The sequence below is a fragment of the Hyalella azteca genome, unplaced genomic scaffold, assembly GCF_000764305.2.
Source record: "Hyalella azteca isolate HAZT.00-mixed unplaced genomic scaffold, Hazt_2.0.2 contig13886, whole genome shotgun sequence".
In the NCBI taxonomy this organism is placed as follows: Eukaryota; Metazoa; Arthropoda; class Malacostraca; order Amphipoda; family Hyalellidae; genus Hyalella; species Hyalella azteca.
In genome coordinates, this window is record NW_025943791.1 from 251,655 (window position 1) to 275,231 (window position 23,577).

The 23,577-nt window shown below is 38.7% G+C and overlaps 1 protein-coding gene across 1 annotated transcript in view; it reads right to left on the reverse strand.

The window, feature by feature from the left end:
• The window catches only part of LOC108670634 (chloride channel protein 2), a 77,454-nt gene extending 54,488 nt beyond the window's left edge, over window positions 1-22,966 (reverse strand). Inside the window, exon 1 of the mRNA XM_018158106.2 lies at window positions 22,407-22,966. Coding sequence (XP_018013595.1) covers window positions 22,407-22,616 — 210 coding nt within the window. The 5' untranslated portion in view covers window positions 22,617-22,966. The remainder of the gene's footprint in view (window positions 1-22,406) is intronic.
• Window positions 22,967-23,577: the final 611 nt, after the last annotated feature.

Genomic DNA, 23,577 nt, shown 5'->3' on the forward strand with positions numbered 1-23,577 from the left:
TCTCAAACTGAAAGGCTATCAATAGAAAAAAAATCACAATGAAAGCTAGCACGAGATTGATTAAAAATAAATAAAATTAATCGTGACCAGGCCAGCAGGTCGATTCAGAAGAGGACGTACGTCAACTGTGAGGGACATCATGCATGATACCTACATAGTTCAAACTTCAATCGATTAATTTCATGGCATGTACAGGAAATATAGTGAATCATGCCATAATATTAGGAACTAAGACTTGTATGGAACAGTAATTCAGAAACTTGTTTGGACGACATTAATATAGATTAATATATATTATATACTTGTATATTATTAAAGAGTGATGAATATGTTTCAATTCAGAATACTTTTCGAGATGGCCGAAGTTTTTATCACATAAAAAGAAACCACATAATTGCGATGTAATGCGCCCCTCAGCTTTGCTCAGTTAAGCGATTATAATTTATAACCGTGAGAGTAATTTCAAAAATTAAATCCTGCATGTATTCGAGAATTGGATGTATTCGGTTGAAATTTAGATTATTTTAGGAAAACTTTATACATGCGGAATGTATAAGTTTTTTCAAGTAAAAGTAGGACATGAAAAATTAGGCGCAAAAATTTTGCACAGAAAAAACTGTGTGAGATAAGGCATCATAAAATTAATACAAACGACGGTCGATGATAAATGTACGTAGAACTTCATGCAAAAAAATGGCAATGAAACTCAATTTTCATTCGACGCGTTAATCTGAAAAATAGTCACCCAATATTTACTTACCATAATTGATTCACCAGTCAAAATAAACTACGCGTTCGAGTGAAGACACATTAAACGGCATGCTGCAGGCATGATAGCATCACATTGAGCGGCATGCTGTAGGCATGATAGCATCACATTGAGCGATTGTATATGTCCCGCACTTTATACAGGATACTAATCTATGTTCTCACGCTCAGACCGTTGCAGTCATGTTGCATACAATCCTCACCATTTGCATCATTTCATTTTTAGACGTTACATACTCAATCTTCACAGCAAGTATATCCTCGCTCATCTCGCTTTCACTAACACTTATTTCCTGTAAGTCATACTCATACCCAGCCTCCAAACGCACAATAACTCCTACTCCTCCTTTTGTTGCTTTTTTTCTTCTCTTATAAAACATCTCATACTTCCCGCTTTTCGGACAACCACTCTCTCTCAGTTGTGTTTCAGTTACTCCTACTATATCCATCTGATGCGCTTCCAATTTCTATCATACCTACAGCATACCGCGCATCAAGCGTCAAAATAAAATACAGCTTCGAGTGGACATTGCCTCGAAGTGTTTTTAATATCATTGCTATTTCTTCAGAGCCGATACTTCTATTCATTAACAGCGAAAATACGCCAGCTCACGTACCTGTATTTCAGAATTCTCAAGCAGGCCACCAATACACGTAAGCAGCACTGCGCTATTAAGAGCCACGTGCCCGGACCTCACGGAACTATTCTCTGGATCCTCGTGCAGGAATTCTTCGTCATGGTCATAATTATTCACGGTAACTACCATAGATCGCGCGCGGTGGTTCAGAGATCGCATGCTGTGTTTAACGGCATGAACCATCGGACTTATGAAATTAGGAGACATTGTTATGTTTGTTATGTATAGTTTATAAATTTATATGCAATGGGGGATTTTTGATATGATACGATTTCCAGAGCTGCAAAAAATCCGGAGGGGGGTAGAGTTCACATGTATAAAAGGAGCTTCTTTTCATCGACCTGTTGGAATAAGTGTCAAGGCTCGAATGGGGCATATGCCACGCCTCACGTCCTAATATATAGGCTCACAAACCCGGTAATCCTTTTCAAAAAGAAAGCACTGGCGAAAGACAGACTATAGTCTGCTAGGCGCCGACAGGACATTGAAGCGAGTTAGTCTCGGCGATAGTGCAAAGCCCAGACGGTGCGAAGAGCTTATGAGGGACAAAAAACGCTAAAATAAAATAACCAGCTAATTTTCACTAATTATTGTAACCAATTCACAACAATCACATTCACGAAATCGATATATAGTAAAGGTAATTCTTCGGTCATAGAGGCAGTGGGAAACGCTCGCGGACACGGAAATTTCAATGCTTAATCTATAAGTATCCAGAAATATATTTGAAAGCCTTGACACCATTACTGAATTATGGACGAAAAGTGCTAGTTTTAAGCAGTGCAGTAAATGTGAATGAAAAAAATCATTCACACAGCTTAGCGAAGTCAAACTGAAATAATTATCTAAAATTTAATAATTGCAAATCGGACCACGTCAATAAGTTCACTCCGTAATCTTAGAATAAAATGCCCAACACGGATCACTTAATCTACAACCTGGAGTTCCAAATCCCTCATTAATGATAAGTGACATTCCAGAAGGCGGATGTCACAGCAGGTCAGGCGCCACGGCGTTTCATGGCCCGCGGCGTTTCGCTGGCGCCACGGCGCGATCTGCCGACCGCTCGTCCCGCGCGCTGCGTCTGGGGCGATGGAGCTATCATGCCTAGAATTAGAGCTGGGCAGCGCTACTTTGAAATATAGCGGCCGCTACCGCTACATGCTCTAAATGTAGCGGGCGCTACCGCTACCGCTACACCCACTAGATTGTAGCGGGCGCTACCGCTACTGCTACAGTAAAATGTAGCGCCGCTACATTAGCCGCTACAATGGCCAAAATTATTAGAAATCTCTAAATATTTATTGTTCTGCTATTGGGATTAACTCATAAACATTTAATGATAATAAAACATTTTCAAAACATGTCAATGCAACTTTATTGCAATTAACCTAACCGAACTAGCACGGGTTAGATACAGTAAATAAAAGTTACAGTTATTTTTATGTTTTACGTTCCCTACATGGATGTGTACTTTAATCTACTAATCTAAAAAATTATCCACATATATACATATAAAAATCAGTCTTTCATTTGTATATATATGTGGATTATTTTTGAGATTGGTAGATTAAAGTAGACATTCATGTAGAGAAGGTGAAACATAATAATAACTGTGTAAAAATAACTGTAAGCAAACTGAAACATGAAAAAATACCTGTAAGTGGTAACTGGTAACAACTTAACAAGTAACAACTAACATGTTGACACTAGTAACAGGCTGAGGTTGACTACATTGCACCGAAATCTTTCGTACAGTTTTATTCTGTAATATAAATTATGTATGTATCATGCTGGTTTTTCAATAATATTTAATTCTATTAAGTAAAACTCTAAAGGCTTTATCTATAAATGTAGCGGTAGCGCCGTAGCGGCAAAACCTCGTATCGCTACTTAAATATGTAGCGGGTGCTACCGCTACATTGCCTTAAATGTAGCGCCGCTACCGCTACTGAAAATGTAGCGGCAGCTACATGTAGCGCGCTACTGCCCACCTCTGCCTACAGCATGCCGCTCAATGTGACGCTATCATGCCTATAACTTACCGCTCAATTTGACGACATCATGCATACGACTTACCGCTCAATGTGACGCTATCATGCATACAGCCTACCGCTCAATGTGACGCTATCATGCATACAGCCCATCGCTCAATGTGACGCTATACCGCTCAATGTGACGCTATCATGCCTACAACATGCCGCTCAATGTGACGCTATCATGCCTACAGCATGCCGCGCAATGTGAAGCTATCATGCCTACATTCTACTGCTCAATGTGACGCTATCATGCCTACATTTACCGCTCAAAGTGACGCTATCATGCCTACATTCTACCGCTCAATGTGACGCTATCATGCCTACATTCTACCGCTCAATGTGACGCTATCATGCCCACATTCTACCGCTCAATGTGACGCTATCATGCCTACATTCTACCGCTCAATGTGACGCTATCATGCCTACATTCTACCGGTCAAAGTGACGCTATCATGCTTAATTAGGCATGATAGGCCTGGCGCCTATCATGCCTCATTCTTATTGACGGAAACTGGACGAAATATAACATTCCACCTAAAGGACCCGCAATGAAGTAAAACACATCGGAAAAAATATTATTAAAGTTTTCCCTAACGGTTATGGAATTGCCTGAATGCTGGAAAGTAAAATTTTACCTCAAGTTTCAAATCTTGAAAGAAATATGTGATCCTGAGTATTCACAGTCAATGCATGACTTGGCAATGCAGAAACAGACCTCACTTGGTCTGTATCACCTTTCTTACCTCTAGACGGAGATCATTAGCTTTTTTACATTCGAATCGTGTATAAGTGACTTAATAATGCAGACAACTTTCATAGTGCCAAGTATGAGAAGCAAAATCCATCATACATAAGAATAATAAATCGATCGAAAAATCCATCAAAAGATTATTCGTGACAGTGGCCAATAATGCGATGGTCGCAGCGGTCGCTGCAGTTCAAATGTCAAAGGTACAAAGAAAAGGTCAATCGGAAACTTACTTCTGTGATATTTTCGGCCTGTCTGTGACGGGCATCAAGTCAACACGGAACTGTTGCATGCTAAAAATTAATAAATGACCGTAACAACACTAAAAAAATTGCGGAACAGGATATCAATTGTAGAGGATATTACTAAAATAGAACACAGTTATTTAACGAGAAAAAAGTAGGAACTAGAACTAAAATAAAAGGCAGTTATGCACAAGGAAAATGTGCACTATATCGTAATCGTGGAAGAGGACTTAAATATAATATATGAATCACACTGCAATAAAAAAGTAGAGGCTGGGGGCTATAACAAATAACAGTTATATTTTGCACTAGAAAAAGTATAATCGCACTTCAAAAGCATTGAAGTTGCGAATAAAATTTTAGGCAGTTATTACTCATATGTTACAGTCGCATTACACAATGGTTATATAAGTTGAAGCTAGAATAAAGCGTGGTATAATCTGGTACATGTCCCAAAAGTAATGAAATTCAGAGAAAAGTCAATCGAGGAAAATTGAGTACCGGTACATCATAACAGCAAGAATTCTGGAAATCAAAACAACGGACTGGGCTGCTGAGTGACAAAGCCACTGACAAATCTCAAAACTGCACAAAATAAATGAAATCGTGATAGCTTGGAATAAACTAGAAATGGTGTATAATTCAGTCCAAACCAAGCTAAATGCTGGTTTTGGAACCATTCACCGGGTACATAACCTCTCACGGTTTAGGGAATTCAATATTCTTATTTGTAACATCTTTCAACAAAGATGTTTCAAACAAGGTCGCTGAATGACCACACAAGAAAGCTCCTGTGTCATCGATGCAAACAACGCCACTCACGGCGAACTAAGGGTTAAGGTTGACCCTTAACCCTTAGGTAGACGCAGGCGAAGGTTGACGTCTCGCGCGGTAGACACACGTTGACGTCACGCGCGGTAGACACACGTTGACGTCACGCGCGGTAGACACAAGATGACTTCACGCGCGGTAGACACAAGATGACGTCACGCGCGGTAGACACAAGATGACGTCACGCGCGATAGACACAAGATGACGTCACGCGCGGTAGACACAAGATGACGTCACACGCGGTAGACACAAGATGACGTCACGCACAGGATGACGAATAAGGTCATCCTCGTAAGTGAGAAGGATAACGTCACGCACGCACAGCTAACGTTGCCGTCACTAGAGCCGTCACGGCCGTTACGCTAGCGGTATTTCCTCCAGACCCGCGGTGCCGCCGCTTCCAGGAACAGACCTCGACACCATGAGCCTGCGGCAGCCTGAGCCTACTGAGCGCTACTTACTTTCAGTTCGGCACGAATTTCACAAGTTTATTTTAAATTACAGCTTTCAGTTCGGCACTAATATAAAATATTTATTAAATTACAGTTTTCAGTTCGGCACTAATATAAAAAATTTATTAAGTTACAGTTTTCAGTTCGGCACTAATATAAAAAATCTATTAAGTTACAGCTTTCAGTTCGGCATTGATAAGGGTGGCTCAATGGTTGAAGTTCAAAGAACCAAGATTGGCGCAGAGAGGCGCGGGTTCGATCCCAGCTCTGTGCGCCAGTTTCTGGTCAGAATCGACAAGGAGGCCGGGCGGTTAAGCACAGCAGAATTGTAGCAGTGAATGGCGAGTTCGAGACTTCACCAAGCTGTGAATATTCTGTGATGTAAGAATCGGCGACAAGCCTACGGCCTACTAAACGCTGAAACCGCTATTATTATTATTATTATTATTTTTATTATTAATATCACAAGTTTATTTTAAATAACAGCTTTCAGTTCGGCACTAATATCAGAAGTTTATTTTAAATTACAGCTTTCAGTTTAGCACGAATTCAAACACTGAATATTTATTTATCTTTCAAATTACAGTTAGTGATTTAATTAACCATCAGTATTTTACTATTTTCAACAATATGTTTTGGCTGAATTAACTCGCAGGTTTCCAAGTTTCTCAATCAGTAGTTTATTGAGACTCGATTTTGAAAGAAGACGTGATGTCTTCTTTCATCAACCCATTAAAATGAGGATGTACAAATACTAACACTTCTAGCTAGAAACTGAACATTTGTGCTCTATTATAATGCTAAGTCTTCGCAAACACGGTGGCGTTAATTCCAGCAAAAATAGCAAGTCTTCATTGAGCAAGATTTCAAGAAGACTTGTGACCTGCAGACGCCGGTCGTAAAGGAGCTAGCCTAACAAAATTTAGAGTCGCCCCAGCTTCTGGTAATCCAAATCAGAAGCTGCCGCGTCTGTAAATTTTCACTGGGTAAGGAGCTAGACCTCCAGCATGCATGGAGCGCGATGGCGTCCATGACGTATCCAAGTGCTAATGAATTTTTTCTTCTAGTTTCAAGTGCTCCATTTTTTTATATACAGGTTTTATCCGCTGACAAACTTGGTTTGGCTTAGCCAGCGGAGAGGTCGTACAGTTTTTAAGGTTTTACTTTGTCTAATGCTCATAGTGGATCTGATAGTTGAACAAAGGACAAAGTGAATAAACTAATTTTACGGTTGGAAGTAAATATAATTGTTTTTTAATATGACTGCCTTGAAAATTTATCACAATCGAACAACTCAAGTACCTACGTGCTTGGTTCCAGATAAGAATATTGCCTCAAGTTTTGTAAAAATATATGAAGGGAACTGACGATTTCATCGAAATTTGCACAAGCAAATTGAAATGAACATGCATCATATATGAACACTGAATTAAAAACCCACTTAAAGCTCCACATGGAATATGCCAGGCAAAAAGAAAAATTACATGACAAGATTATTATATGACGACTGACATAATTTTACTCAATTTTATTCAATATTAAGTGAAATAAAAAGAAAAAAAACTTAATAGCTGCGTCCGCGTTCATTAGGCCAGAGGCCTGTGGCAGATTGTTAACATCGCAGAACATTCACAGCTTTTAGCGGTCTCGAACACGCAACTCACTGCTCTAATTTTGCTTTGCTTAACCGCCCGGCCTCCTTGCCAATTGTGACCAGAAGCTGTCGCAGGTAGCTGGGGTCGAACCCGCACCTATCTACTCAAATCTTAGAACTCTGGGCCTATACTTTCAAAAAAAGTTAAGAGATCGTAAGTTCATCAGCCAATCATTGACGGACTTTCAAGCAAAATCCACCAATCATAGACAAGAAAATAGAGCGTAAGTATTCAAGTTCACTTAGCAAGTTTTGAAAGTATGGCCCCTGAACTGTACCCACTGGCCTACCTGGGTTCAGGGCCTCCATCACGAACGCTGAAAGTATTGTTTTCATCATAACATTAAATTCGACAAGAACTTGTGTCGCAGAATTGCTATTGACCAATTACTTTTTCTATGGGGAAATTTAAACTGCAATTTACTTCAATTTGTAGAGAAAATTCTCCCGAGGGGCCAGTTTATGGGGCGGTGGCCCGATCGTAATTTGATCGTGCGACAGGTAAGAAAGATGAATGGAGAAGAGTGAAGGTTTAATTTAGGAGAGAAAAGGATTAATTTAGGTTACTGATGGTTTAAAGGAGAGTGAATGTTTAATTCATGAAAGTGAAGTATTAATTTATGAAAGTGAAGTATTAATTTAGGAGAGTGAATGTTTAATTCATGAAAGTGAAGTATTAATTTATGAAAGTGAAGTATTAATTTAGGAGAGTGAATGTTTGATGGAAGAGAGTGAAGGATGAAAGTGCACCTGGTGGAGAAAGCTGATCAGGTCAGCGCGACGGCAGACGCCGGTGCCTGTTTTGTGATCACGTTCGTGCAGGAAATGCTAGTGGCTAAAACATGAGTGGATAACATCTTAGCGACAACATTCATAAATTATTATCCGTCTGTTGAAAATAAATGAGAAATAATTATTTGAGACCACCATAAGACTTTAATTTTCGGTGAAGAATATTTCATCGAAAAAAAATTCCTCGAAAAAAAAACATTCATCAGAAAAATAAAACTAGCAATGCTCGGCCAGACCAAAGACAGGATGCCTCATGAGCATAACGCATCGTGTGCAGATAATCACAAGAAAACCAAATAAAAGAAGAAATTACTATTTTAAAAAATATTCGTTACTTTTGAAAATTTTATATTTAAAAATTTCAACACTGAAGAGATTTTTGTAATATCTGCCCGGTTCTTCAGTCGCACCTTTAGGGTAATGGCACAAAGGGTGACGATCCATACTGCGTCAGAATAATTACTAAAGACTTTACTGCAAAATAAAATCGTGCATTACTTCCACAATTGTTTTATTGTTGATTGAGTGAGTGATTCATTGTCTTAGTTGATTTTTCACAGAACAAACGAGTGTGAATGTTTTCGTTCGTTTCCGTGACCTCTTACATAATTCAACCGAAACTATGACATGCTCAGGTCGCTACAAGACAGCAAAAACAGAGCACGATTCACTAGAACAGAAAAGAAATAAAAGATGGGATTAAATTTCGACAAAACATTTACAAGGAAAAACTTCAAACTAGAAACCGAATAAAGAAGAGCAGCCAACAAGAAAAACCGGTTGAGCAGACAAAGATCCAGACCTAAACACGACGCAAGCAGCATCCTCCAGACGTATTGGCTAAATTTACGGGTTCGTCCGCTTCATCCAAGCCAGACGAACTACGTAGGCAAATCTCAATATATCCAAGAATTACGGAGAACTCGCCCATGAGGTCACGTAGCCGGACTGTGCCCAGAAGAGAACAAGCATCTTGTGATAAGTCATTGCCGACCACATGGCTGCAGCTAAACGCCAAGAGCATTTCTTGACATATATAATTGAGTATTGCAATAGCAGTGAAAGTCAAGACGTTATTCCCGAGGTCTTCAAATGAATGCTCAGCTCAAACGTTGTAATTCACTGCCGACGACATTCTAAATAGAGCCGGAAGTGAATTCAAATTGAATAGGAAGTGGCTACTTCTCAACGTAATTGTGCGACAATGATAATCACAACTGCTCACCGACCATCAATTAAGTAAGCCTTACTAGACTAACGCTTTTGACTCAAGCGAGAGGATAAGTTGGTAGCACTTTATGACGTACTCTTTTTTGAACCATAAAACAATGGTGCAAAAATTGTTGCAGCATCACTTACGATTGTGATGACTGCTAATAATGATCTCATATAGTCGTAACGACCTGAATTTGTTGGAGGTACAATGAATGACGGGATGATTTTACTCGTCAATTAAGGATCATATATTCATCTTACAAGGCATACATAACGTAATAATTATTTGATTCAATGCCAATTCTTGTTGCAGTTGCTGTATGATCAGACACGCGCAGGCACAGAGGCCCCTGAAGCTGCGTCGGCATTGAAGCCCCCACACAAAAAACTCGATTGACTGCACGCGGCAGAGAATGCATGTCCGAACTGTAATGATCGACGGACTCTTCATTATATATCATAGCTTACAATTTAACTTGTGGAACAGAGCTTAGCATTAGCATTTAGCGTATGGAACAGAGCTTAGTATTAGCATTTAGCGTATGGAACAGAGCTTAGCATTAGCATTTAGCGCATGGAACAGAGCTTAACATTAGCATTTAGCGTGTGGAACAGAACTTAGCATTAGCATTTAGCGTTTGGAACAGAGCTTAGCATTAGCATTTAGCGTTTGGAACAGAGCTTAACATTAGCATTTAGCGTGTGGGACAGAGCTTAGCATTAGCATTTAGCATACGGAACAGAGTTTAGCATTAGCATTTAGCGTATGGAACAGAGATTAGTATTAGCATTTAGCGTATGGAACAGAGCTTTAATTTGCAGTTCATGTTTACAGCCCAAGCTGACGTCACTGTGCTTATATGCTGCGATAAAAAATGTAAGTTCCGGGATGTACATCGAATAGAAATAAGAAGGTTGAACTCTTTCCATCAAAGAATGAAGAATTAAAATTCTATATATCTTACCATGCAATCAATCAACATCGAGTGAACCTTTCCACATTTTAAACCTGTTAATCTAATAACGAGTCCCTCATTAAAAATGCATTTCTCGTGCATTATTTCGCGTAAAGAAATTCTCAAAAATTCTCAAATCAGTAGCTCAAAAGAGAAGCAGTAAAAGGTCAAGCACTTGCCTGAAGCTAAGCTCAACTAAAAATAGTTGATAGCTCAGAGGCAGCCACTAGCCGGCCCTCAATCTCATTACCTGTCACTGGTCAAGAATTCGAATAGAAGTTTCGGCGAAAAGTTTCCAGTAAAGAGTTTCGACTAGAAGCTTAGACCATAAGTTTCGGCTGGAAGTTTCGACCATAAGTTTCAACTGGAAGTTCCGACCATGAGTTTCGACTGGAAGGTCCGATTGAAAGGTTCGATCGGAAATTTCGACTGGAAGTTTCGACTGGAAAATCGATCGTAAGTTTTGACTGGACGTTTCGAGTAAAAGTTTCGACCTGAAGTTTCGATTAGACGTTTCGACTGGATTTTCGACCGTAAGTTTTGACTAGATTTGCGACCATAAATTTTTCGATTTTAAGACCTAGACCTTCATATTACATTCGACAAAGATTTTCTATTATTTTCGACCCTATTTTCCAACTAGACCTTTCGACGAGAAATTTCGACTAGAAGTTTCGGCTCGATGTTCGACTAGAAGTTTCGGCTGGATGTTCGACTTGAAGTTTCGACTGGAAGTTCGATTAGAAGTTTCGACCAGAATTTTCAAATAGAAATTTAAACAATTTTCAACGTTGATCATGGTTATTGTGAGCGAGAACGGTCCAAAAGACACCCCCCTCCGGGCCTCCAGTCTAATTACAGTGAAGGTAGCGCAGCGATGTCGCCTCCGGGACACATCCAGCCGCGATGCAAAGACTAATGGCCAAGAGGCTGGTGGCAAGAGAGCCTATAGTGGCAAGAGAGCCTATAGTGGCAAGAGAGCCTATATGTGGCAAGAGAGCCTATATGTGGCAAGAGAGCCTATAGTGATGGCAAGAGGCTGGTGGCAAGAGAGCCTATAGTAGCAAGAGAGCCTATAGTGGCAAGAGAGCCTATAGTGGCAAGAGAGCCTATAGTGGCAAGAGAGCCTATAGTGGCAAGAGAGCCTATAGCGGCAAGAGGGCCTATAGCGGCAAGATGCCCGGCCTATAGTGGCAAGAGAGCCAATATAGTGGCATAAGAGAGCCAATATAATGACAAGGTTCACTGACTTCTTCTGTCACCTCGCAAGATAGTCGAATTGTTTTAAACGAACTTGCGCCGAAAATCAATCGGTGTTCAGCTGTTCATCCTAGGGTAATTACAGTTGCAGTGACGTTATATGCATATGTAGCGTCCTACACAGCAGCTGTAATGCAGCTACAGCCGCTACATCAATCGCTTAGCTGCAGGAACAGTGACGTATACAGTGTCTGCAGCAGTACTACAGCAGCTGTAATGCAGCTACAGCCGCTACAGCCGCTACATCAATCGCTTAGCTGCAGTATCAGTGACGTTTAGAGTACCTGCACCAGTACTACAGCAGCTGTAATGCAGCTACAGCCGCTACATCAATCGCTTAGCTGCAGTATCAGTGACGTTTAGAGTACCTGCACCAGTACTACAGCAGCTGTAATGCAGCTACAGCCGCTACATCAATCGCTTAGATGCAGTAGCAGTGACGTTTAGAGTGCCTGCAGCAGTAATACAGCAGCTGTAATACAGTCACTGCCGCTACATCAATCGCTTAGATGCAGTAGCAGTGACGTTTAGAGTACCTGCAGCAGCAATACAGCAGCTGTAATGCAGCTACAGCCGCTACTTCAATCGCTTAGCTGCAGTAGCAGTGACGTATAGAGTGCCTGCAGCAGTAATACCGCAGCTGTAATGCAGCTACAGCCGCTGCACAAATCGTCTCAGTTGCAGTGGCAGTGACGTATACCTACAGCTAGTGTCTGCAGCGGTGATACCGCAGCTGTAAAGCAGCTACTGCCGCTACATCAATTGTCTGAGCTTCAGCAAATTCAGTGCAGCAACGACAACGTGGTTGACGTCTGAGAAGGCGGGATGGCTCTTCCTTTGGTCAGCCCTCCTCTTTACCAACCAATAATGACCGACAAAAGGGGAACGTAATTCCAAGAAGCTCAAGGGGATTCCCGCCCGCGACTAAAGCTAGCAAAGATCGAGCAGGTCTGGCGAGGACAGCAAAAATCGAGCAGGCTTTGCAAGGAATACAATGATAGAAAAGGCCTGGCAAGAACCGCACAAATGATTGGTGTTTGACGATATTCCTGGTTAGCTACGTTCAAATTAATGGCATTACCAGTAATGAGTACCTGAGTGATTATAATGTGTAGTTCAATATATTGGCGCATGCAGAAGCCAACAGCTCTTAATTGTTATGAATGAACGAAACTTAGCGAGCAGGCAAAGAGGCCACGAAGAGATTCATTCCGGTAGATTGTATTCACTAACCTAATGTGTGAACATCTATCACGCGTATATGACAAGCACCAATTTGTAAAGATTTTTCAACAAAAAATTCACGTTGTTTCGAAGTAATGCCAACCAAAATTCAACAAATAAATTATTCTTGAAGAAACCACACTGGAAAACGATTGTCTTCGTCACTTAAATAATCATTAAGAAATTATAATTTCAAAAAAGTAATACGATGAGGTCATTGTTCCTCTTAACAAACGACTTGCATCATCTTACATCATTATAGTAAGTCATGGTTCCTATGTATTTATAGTAACATACCGGCATGCATAATCTTACATCAACATCATTGTAAGACGTCGAGGTCAAGTTTCCCAGCACCCTAGAAAATTTCGGTCAATGTTGACCAGCCCTCCTAAGTCGGACGCAACGCAAACACGGTTTTTCATGACTTGATGACAGATAACACTAGATGACAGCTCTTGCATTTGCTTGAGCATTAACATTGTTTGCCTCTAAAGGACAAACAGACTCGTGCATAGAATTATATAAGAACAGGCACGTGAATTTTCAGCATCAAGAATTGGATGTCGGAATACTCGAATTTCTGAATTTCAACTCAATTAGTGAATTTTGTATATTTTTTTACTGTACTGAATTTCAACTCAATTAATGATTTCAATACATTTAATAGTGTATGCAAATAGGCTTAGGAGATTTCTACTCCAGCTTCCGTGAGGTAACTCACCGCATGTAATTCGTAACTTAATTGCGTGGTCGGAAATACCTGAAATCCACTATGAGCTCAGGAATGAAAAGCCAAGGCTAGAGCGATCATTTACCGCGCGCCTGAAACGCGGAAACATGAATCTAGGCATACCCTCGGCTGGAAATCAATGCCATATCCGGGAAAGCTAAACATTTTCCATGAAAAATGCATGGAAATTTGCACTAATTCGAAGCTGAAACTTAGAAAATTGACCTTTATAAAGCACGTGCACTCTTTCATAATCAAGAATCGTCTCGAAAACAACAATATTCCAATACATTACTCCTCATTAGATGAGATATCTATCTATCTAACATCAGCCTTCCTAAGCTCATGGCTTGCAAATAAATTTAAATTTTAGTTACAACTCTGGGAATCAGTTGATAAAAACAATAATTTTTCATGTATCAGAAATTAAATCTACATTAAAAACAATACAGCAAAGAACTAATGATTACAAGGGTTGTTTTAAATGTATTATGTAATTTTCTTTTTATTGTTGTCACCTTTTTATTGTTGTCACAAAATTCTGAATACGTGAAAGAAAATATGACAGATGTACACGCAACTCCAACTCCAATCAGGCTACCGCACAATAAATTCACCGTTTAACTAGAAGTTAACTTTAAATTGTTCAAATGTTTAAGAACTATCTTTTAAACTTAGAGTCTGGTGATTGATGTTAAAGAAAACTTTTCTTCACCTTACAATCAACTATTTCATCACATGAATTGAATTACGAGGCCAATAAATGTATTAAAAGAGTAATGTATTGAAAGAGTACGTTCTCTTTTACATGTCGTGACATCACCGAAATACCAAGTCCCTGTCAACCCTGTAGGCATTACAACTTCACACCTTACGACCTTGCGCTACCATACAAAGAACAGTATTCTTCAATAATAAACTAGATCCTTCAGTAGCCACTTCACGCCTCATCAAACCTTCATCCGCTCTTAGCCAGAAGTGTCAAAAAATGCAATTAAAATCGTCGGTATCATATTTCATAACCAATAAAAATGACGTATCGGCGTCCGGTTGTTGTTATTGGCTATGAAATAATTAAATTGTTAGTAAAGACCAACGTCAGTAAAATTTTGAATTATACGAGTAAAACGCGGACAATGGAATATTCATTGATATGAGATCAATAATAGGCTAAGCGGAAACTCCTGCCATACCAACGCCCAGTTACTTCCAAGCAATCGATGAACAATTGCCCATGCGTCAGAAATCGCACGACCAATCCGGAGAAAACTGAACTAAATAAAAGCGCATTTGCATCTTTAAAAAATCCTTCTATTTTATTGGAGTGTTGATAACCTCTGAATTCAAATGGCTTTGTTCTAAAACTTCAATTATACATTATCCCTGACGACCTAAATTTTTCGTTAATTGAGTCTTCATCCCAGAAATTGAGCGTTATCATTTTTATTCTTGGCTTTATCATCGATGTAGACGATTTTTTTTTCAAACCTTCAAGAAAAATTTATGCAAAAACAAATTAAACAATTAAAAGTTTGTAATCAAATCCGATGTTTGCAATTGTTTTTTATTTTCAATAGACTTCTTCATTCAGCTGAAAAACACAGAATATAGGCGAAGTCAAATTTACCCCAACAATTTTTCGTATTATTATTTGTAGCAGGGTTGGCAATGATTAAATCAAAATGATTAAATCATGTGATTAAATCACTTGATTTTTTTATAAAAAAATCATGATTTTTTTTGATTTTTTCGATTTTTTGATTTTTTTGATTTTTTCATATATATAAAAATATTGAGTGGCAGTCTTTAATTTAAATTGAGGTATTGTTATTCATGGTTTAGTATAAATGTACTATGAATGACAAATTGGTATATAAACTTGTTGCCTTTAGTGTGTATTAGGTTCCAATAAATTGAATGTTTTTGGTACAGAGGCATCAAGAGTGAAATTGCAACATAAAAAATAACACCTCAAAAAGACAAAAAAGCTGAAAAAATAAAAAAAATCAAATAAATCAAAAAAATCATGAAAAAATCAAATAAATCATTGATTTTTGATTTTTTTGATTTTTTTAAAAAAATCAAAAAAATCGCCAACCCTGATTTGTAGCATTCTTAACAGAAAACGAACGGTAAAATATTCTCTCCCAGAACTATTAATAATAATGTGTTTTAGAACAACAAAAACGATATGCTATGAACACAAAATATCATATGATTTGTAGCATGTTTCAGTCAAACTGCATTGCGGCCTCGTGGTGTCGTTGCGGGAGAGCTTTTAACACACTTAGGCTATCCGTCAATATTGAGGACGCGACAGAGATAAGGAGTAACTCCTCAGAAACTAGAGGTACAAAGCTTACATTGGGCTTTTCAATAAACCTCAAACCTAACTTGTCTCAAGTACCATTAGCTTCTACAGACAAGACATGCCAACAGGTGTACGCAGGTGTACAACTACAAGTTTGTTTGTTTCAAATCTTCCATTACAGCGGGAATTTCAAGGAGTTTTACTAGAAGTGCTCTGAACCGCGAGGTAGCAAGTAAATCTGGTACTCACGTCCACCTGGGATAACCATTAAATACACATAATGGGTTCAACATTTTAATCAAGCTAAGCTCGGCAACAAAATTACAAATCGACCGGGGATGTATGCCAGTATTTATCTTATGCATATTCACATGTTGGAAATTGCGCAAATCGACAAAATAGACTTCTATATGGTCATCGATCGTTAGGTCACAACTGTATCAAAAGATCCAAAGGCTTACCCCCCACTCAAGAGATCATGAATCACCGCTGCGGCAAACTAATAACCATAGGAATGATCTGCAGCAATGCATATAAATAAAATTACTAACTCCTTTTACGAAATTCACGCGACATGAGATTGCAGTCACTCCCAACGCTGATCATTAGAAAGGGCCAGTGCGAATACGGCGCATCCTACTCGTTACCAGCGAGAACCTGGACAGCAAAAGACGGGAGTATAGCGCACCTACATCGTGCATTGAGATTTCAACTTTACTCAAGCGTATGCCTATTTTGTATACAGATATAATTGGCAGCTTTACGCGGTAAAAATATCCATATTCGAGCGAGCGTGGATCATCATTTTGAAGAGTTATAAAAATATATAATCATAAGGAAATAGAATTACCTGAAGAGACCTTTACTTCTCAAACTTACAATAAAAAAAACAGTACACAAATATCAAACAATCATGCGAATACATGACAAAAAAAATCATGTTATATATTACAGATAAAATATAATTATTTCGTTACGGCGATAACCTAACCTAAGCACAGATGCCAATTCTTCACTACAATTTATTCAACTCGCTGAACGGGCAGAAACTTCCCGAGACGAGCAGCCACGAAACTTGCAGCGGGGGCGGCCAGGGAGGCCGAGGGCGTGCGCGGTCGCGACAACGGAAGCGAAGGTTCGGCAGCGCACGCACGATGGTCAACGTAATATCCGCCCTTCAATTGCAAGCAAAAAGCAGGTCTCGTCATAACCACATACGGATGATTGCCATTACTAAAACTTGGTTCAACAATTCATCATTGAAATGGAGTTTTACTGCAGGTCAAAAATCAGATCGTCACAATTAGAGCGAGTAATAACACCAAGCAGCATCTCTAATAGTTAACGTCTCATGAGTGTAGGCAAAATTGGTTCATTTTGATGTATATTTATAGATCATTTCAACAGGTGACAGAAGATCACGAGTCAAGAGTTGCGGAAGATCATGCTAAGCGGTGATAAGCAGTCGCGAAAAAACATCAATCATTGCATTCTTTCTGAGTTTAACGAGGCTTTGCGCACGTCAATTTGCATACAATGAAGTTAAATTCTACACTCTATAAATTATTCGGTATTTATGAACACATTTTTCCTCGCAACTTGGTGCGTAAATTTATCCCGAGCTTCCCGGAGAAAAACGTAACTTGTTTAGTTTAAACATACTTGTTCACTTCAAGTTTAGCGCATCAAGTGCGTTCGGACATGTTCACTTATTTTGATAGAGATGATATTCATCAATTCGCCAGTAGACCTCTCGACTCTTCTGAGATGCAGGCAGAGAGATGCTTCGGGCAACGTATGCTCAAACAGTAGATATGAAATTTTTGAAAAGTGACAGTTTTGCATTCTTCGGTTGTTTACTTTGAATGCTACTGTTTGCTTGGCTGTTTAATGAGTGAGCGCAAACTGACTGAAAGTCAAAAAATTATCTCGCATGCAGCAATGATACCGTATTGTATCGACGAACGGGGGAAATCGTGCGGCGAGCTCAACGAATTGTTCCAAAACCGTTCCCAGTCACGCGGGATGCGTAAGACCGAAGTGATAATTTATTCACGTCTTCACAGGCACCCCTGCACGCATGACCGTGTATAATGACGGTATTATGTTGACCATTCATTAATATGAATAAATTCGATTGTTGATAGATGTTATGAAGGTAAGTTATTCAGTCCAGCAAACACTAACGTGTAATCGGAGTGCTGCCTCGACGCTGCCGTTGAGACCAACGAAAAACAAATTTTATTTAATAGTAACACTAGCCAAAATCTTGACGGAAGTTACCTATATGGTCGCTTAGGATGAGCGCTTGCATCGCAATAAATACGTAAGTGTGCGAGTACAATCCATTCAATTATAAGAACACAATATAAGAAATGCAAATAAATAAGGATGAAATAGGACCGAAAAGTTTGCAAAATATTTCAAATATAAGAAAAGAACTTGACTTAATTCAAAAAGTAATACCTACAACTTTATAATACAAATCTACGTGTTATTTTAAAAAGCTAGAGGATCAAAACGTTCGGCGTGAAATGGGTGCAGAAAACCATAGAAATAATACGGAGGTAGAAACTTCCTGTTGCTTATTCTTGTTTATAAACGCGCTGTTAATTGCGAGTTGAGTCTGTAAATTCGCGACTGAAGTGCATTGTTGCTTGCCACCAGAGGGTGAGGCAGTACAGCGCCGAGCGCGCTGTGTTCAGGCATCGCTTTCACTATTATCTGTATTATCGAACAAAAAATGGTGACTCGAAAAATCTTTGCGAAAAATGGCACGTTTTGAGTAGTTTGAAAGATAGGGTAGGAAAGGTATCTACGATCTAGGAGGAAATTCAGATAACCTTTCGCACCTTCAACTTGAAGAGTTCGGAATAAATACCGCTGGTGAAATAAATGAGATCAGAGCAGCGATGTTTAGAAATAGATAATTCAAACAGAAAAAGTGATAGATGTTTGAAACCCTCGTCACTATAAGAACAGTCTTATTTATGTGACTATTACTGCCCATCACAGTGAACTGGCCACGAGATGAGCCGCGTTAGGAGACGTAAGTTGGCTTCAGGTGTCACTCCTGTAGCAATTTCATGCCGCTAAGAAGTAATTACTGAAAGAATACTGAACATATGACGAGAGCTGTAAATTTCATGTAGTCTGCTGAACGTGATGATGCATTTTTATGCTTTCGACGATTAAATTTCATGTTAATGCTCATATCACAGTTGCATTTACAATTGATGCGCCATCATACTCTTGATGATTTTTCCATCACTCGTATCTTTAACTAATTAATATTCACTCATTTCGCGCAGCTAAACTAGCCTACCAATTATCAATGAGTTTTTTAGTATTACTTGCAGTGATGGATATATTGTTTATCAGTAGAAATTTTAGACTGATATAAAAACTAGGAAATGCTAACAGCGTTAAATTAATATATCTAAATGTATCAACTCATTTTTCGTTCGAAAATTTTTTTTGCACGTTTCTGGACTAGCTGTAAATTTAAAATGAATTGTCTAAAGTACGTTTTAGTCAAATTTTAATTACATGAATAAATATTGGCGATAAATAATCGGGCTTCTATACAAATTTATACTAAAACCAAGAAAATGTCAGTATTTAGGCCTAATCTGCGCACTTATTTCGGGCACTTAGCAAAAAATTGAAGGTAAAAGTAGAAACAGTTTTGCGGCGAGGTTTACCAGTATTTGCCAAGTTCACAAATTAGATGTGAGACGTGACCTGACCTCAGCTAGAGGCATTACCAACGTATTTATTCGTGATCAAGTCAATAAGTGGCTTTATTGAGCGACAAAACATTTGGACGTCTGTGACGGTGGTTAAATTAACTATATTACGGACACAGTGTAAGTCTAGAACCCGGTGGAAGTCTAGTAGCTATTTCAAACTATCGTTAGTTTTGAAAAATTTCGGTCAAATGAAATGCTTTTGGATTTTCTGTGAACAAGTTAAGAAAAGTACAAGAATCAGCGACAGGCCACATCAAGCCTACTCTTCAGCGCCGACATCGCTATATATGTTATGTGATGTTTTAAATATTACGCAGCGTCAAACATTTAAACTTCTGTGACGATTGCTAAATTAACTATAACCACTCTGAAGCAACAAAAATTCAAACGTCTGTTACGGTAGTTACAAGGACTTGAAATATCACTTAACAAAATATAGCAGCAAAAAATATCGGGAAATCTTCATTGATCATAGACAGAGATTTTATTTTTTTCACACGTTTCTTTATATTAGCTGCTCGGTCCGGATTAGTTAAGTCCTAATTACTAATATAAAAATATTTTACTGACGAATATTAAACAATACTCATCAAAGCAATATTCATCTTTACAATATTAAAAAAAGTGAAAAATTCAACAATAATTTTTGAACAGGAAGGGACAAAATTATTTGTTCAATTTTGCTGACCACAGCATTTCTTCTTACTCCTACCAACGTGACATTGTTTCCAAGAACCCCAGACTAAATCATTCAAGGACGGCCTAAACATTATCTTTTTCAAGCCGGACATCCGAGTATCGAAAAAAGGATCCACCAGACGACGTAAATTTGCGCTGCTGGACCGACTCTTGCATTTTTATTGCATAAACCACTATTTTACCTAAATACATCACGCATTTGATAGCAATTGAGCAATCAAGTACCTATACAACAAATTTACACGATGAAGCAAATAAATCAATTTCCCGATCAGCATTTCGCAAAAAATCAGTATGACACCCATGATTTATAAAGAATTGGGTGATAAATATGTCTTGATGTCTAGCAATATGATAAGAAGCCTTCGTATTCTAATTTCCGGGAATGCACTTTCTTTTCCGGAACATCACTTCGCAGTGAACTCGTCAAACCGCCCACCTACATGTAGTAGGCTGCAATGTAGACAGCCGAGGCTATGTATTGCATCATTGAGATATGCACGTGTTCGCTGGACGCTCATACTGATTTGGAATTCAACGCTGCATAGTAATAATCCTATCCAGGTTGAGCCGTCGATTCGCTTTATTCTTAACATGCAGCACAAAATATAGTACCTACGAGAACATCAATGAATATGTTCGCGCGAATTCTAAGGCAGCCCATAAAAGTTTATGAAATCAACATCAAACGACATTTTTCGATTCTTTCATATAATTCGCCTAGCTAACCTTTTAATCTATAACTGACTGCAGTAGGTACGTTATATTTCACTGATCACTGGACTGGGAAAAGTGACTTGGATGGTCATCCTGGCCAAAGGTAATGGTAAAAATCAATTTTCAACAACATTCCATCGAGATAAAGATTAGGTAGCTATTTGAATTACAGGCGTTACTGGAGGGTTGCACAGGCCTACAGGCGTAAAGAATTGGGTTGCAATTACAAGTAGATTCCTTAAAGTTGGCACAAAAGATTAGGAAACTAACATTCGCCTTTCGGGCTGAAACCCACAAATGAAGGACATCAAAATTCATGTACAAATCTTTGCCATTGATGAATTGCATGCAAATGAAAAAATTCCTTCAAGGGATGAAAAAACCCACAAGCACTCTTGAAGTTCAAGTTACAGATTTTCTAAAGTCAGCTTTAAAGAATTTGTGGTTACTTTAGGATAGGCAAACTCATTTTTTTAACTAACGTCGAAATACCGTATTGATGAATGCTGGTATAGAAAAATATCCGAAAATATGAACTACTATCCTTTTCAACAATTCTAATTTATAGAAAAAGGAACTCGGCTACCCTGGCGTAACACCAGATTCTTCAAAAGCTACTTTTCTGAGTAATTTCACAAAAGACATGCAGCAATAAAAAAAAATTCCGCACCTGCTAAGCTGGCCAAAGAGACAAAGCCGCAATAGACAAATTAGGTTCCGAGACGATATCGAGCAAAACTATCATGACTGTTTGTGTACAGCTTCGTTTCACCAAGTGCTTTGATCACTAGTCAGTTTGAATCGTAAGTCTACCAAGTAGTTAAAAGCATAGAAATTGTCAAGCAAATTCACCATGTCTTAAATGAAAGAGTTTTTGGGAAAGATTTCATGGAAGAGATGGTGAACTTTCTTGGCGCTCTCTTTGCTTCTAATTTCACCAGGTCTTTTCTCGCGGTTTTTAATCCCATTCCTGTAAAACTTTCCAAGTTGTTTGATTGACTAGAATGTGGATTGTACAACGGTCATTAAACGTCAATATTTGAAAGAAAACTAAGTTCTACGACTAGGTAGTTAGATTGGAACCAATGATTAATTTGGTTGCGAACCAATTCCACGCTGGTAAATTCAGCCTTCGAACCCAATTACGATATTGATACGCATAAAATTGAGGGAACAGTGAATATCATACGACAGGCAGGCCCTCGGATGATTCCACCCATGGTTGGTAGCCTTCCAGTGTGTTCAGATTAACCTGCGCCACAACTATCACCTACAGATCACGCCTAACTAGCTCTAGTCAAACCATGAACCCAAATAATTTTTGCTGTATATTTGGAGGATATCTGAATCATGTTAATGAAGATGTACTCACCAAAGTTTCGACGTACTGTAGATTCTTGGCGCTGTCAGTGTCGTAGGACACGCTGGAAGCACTGCCGGGAGCCGCCATACTGTCCACACTGGCGCGGCGCCTAGCCTCTCCCACCGACACAACAGAACTGCTCGACCCGCTCCGCCGCAGCCCCGCAGACTGCAATTGCACCGCTGCTGCCGCTGCAGCCTTTGATTTTCTAGGACTCATTGTCCGACTATTCGTGAAGCTTTCGAACACCTTCTGCTGCACTTCTTTGCATTTACGTCTATTTTTCCTGCAGCATTTCAAAGGCTACAGCAAGAAATTAAACGTTAGGTGCCTGTTACTATGGTAAGTCAAATTACATCAAATTGTAACTAAAAAAAATTTATAAACTAATTAAGCCTTTAAGTTTCAAGTATTCCACATCTATTCGTGAAGTTTGAGCAGAATCTGATGTTCAAATTGCTTGCAAAATAACACTATAGTTACACTTTGACGTTTGCATTATACTTATTTTTAGAAGTACTTTCACTCAATTTCACAATATAACTCACAATTTTATATTGTCTAGCATGGATGTATGACAGAATAAATTCATAGCATCATTTGACTTCTAATTTGATCATTATAGAATCACCCACGTGCAGGTAAATTCGAGTGCACGCAATTGTTTTTTGCACTTCGATTGCACAAATCTGAAAAAGAGAAATAATATTGATATAACAATTCATACCAACAGCAAAAAAAAATATGCGGTTTATTTCTGATGTACTTATAGATATTCTCCGTGTTTCTCGTCTAGAAAACCTTTCATTTTATGATAGATAAGAAATGAGTCATTCTCAATAACATCAATCATACGGATACGACACAACCACAAAATTTCAGTCGACAAGCACAAAAATTCAATCGAAGAGTCAACGTTTTGTTAAAAATGCCTAACAACTGATTTTATCATTGTCACCTTTGATGACGAATTATTTACGTTACAAATGAAGCAGTTTTTTCCCTCTACTATTTCCTTTGTAGTGTAAATCATTCAGTGCCGAATTTTTTTAGCTTGATAAATAGCCGGTATGAAATCAAGAGATTGACGGAAATTGAAGTGTTTAGCATTGCACTGATTTTTACTACATAGAAACATTGACCGTTAACATCTCTGTGAGAGATAATACTACGTCTCCAT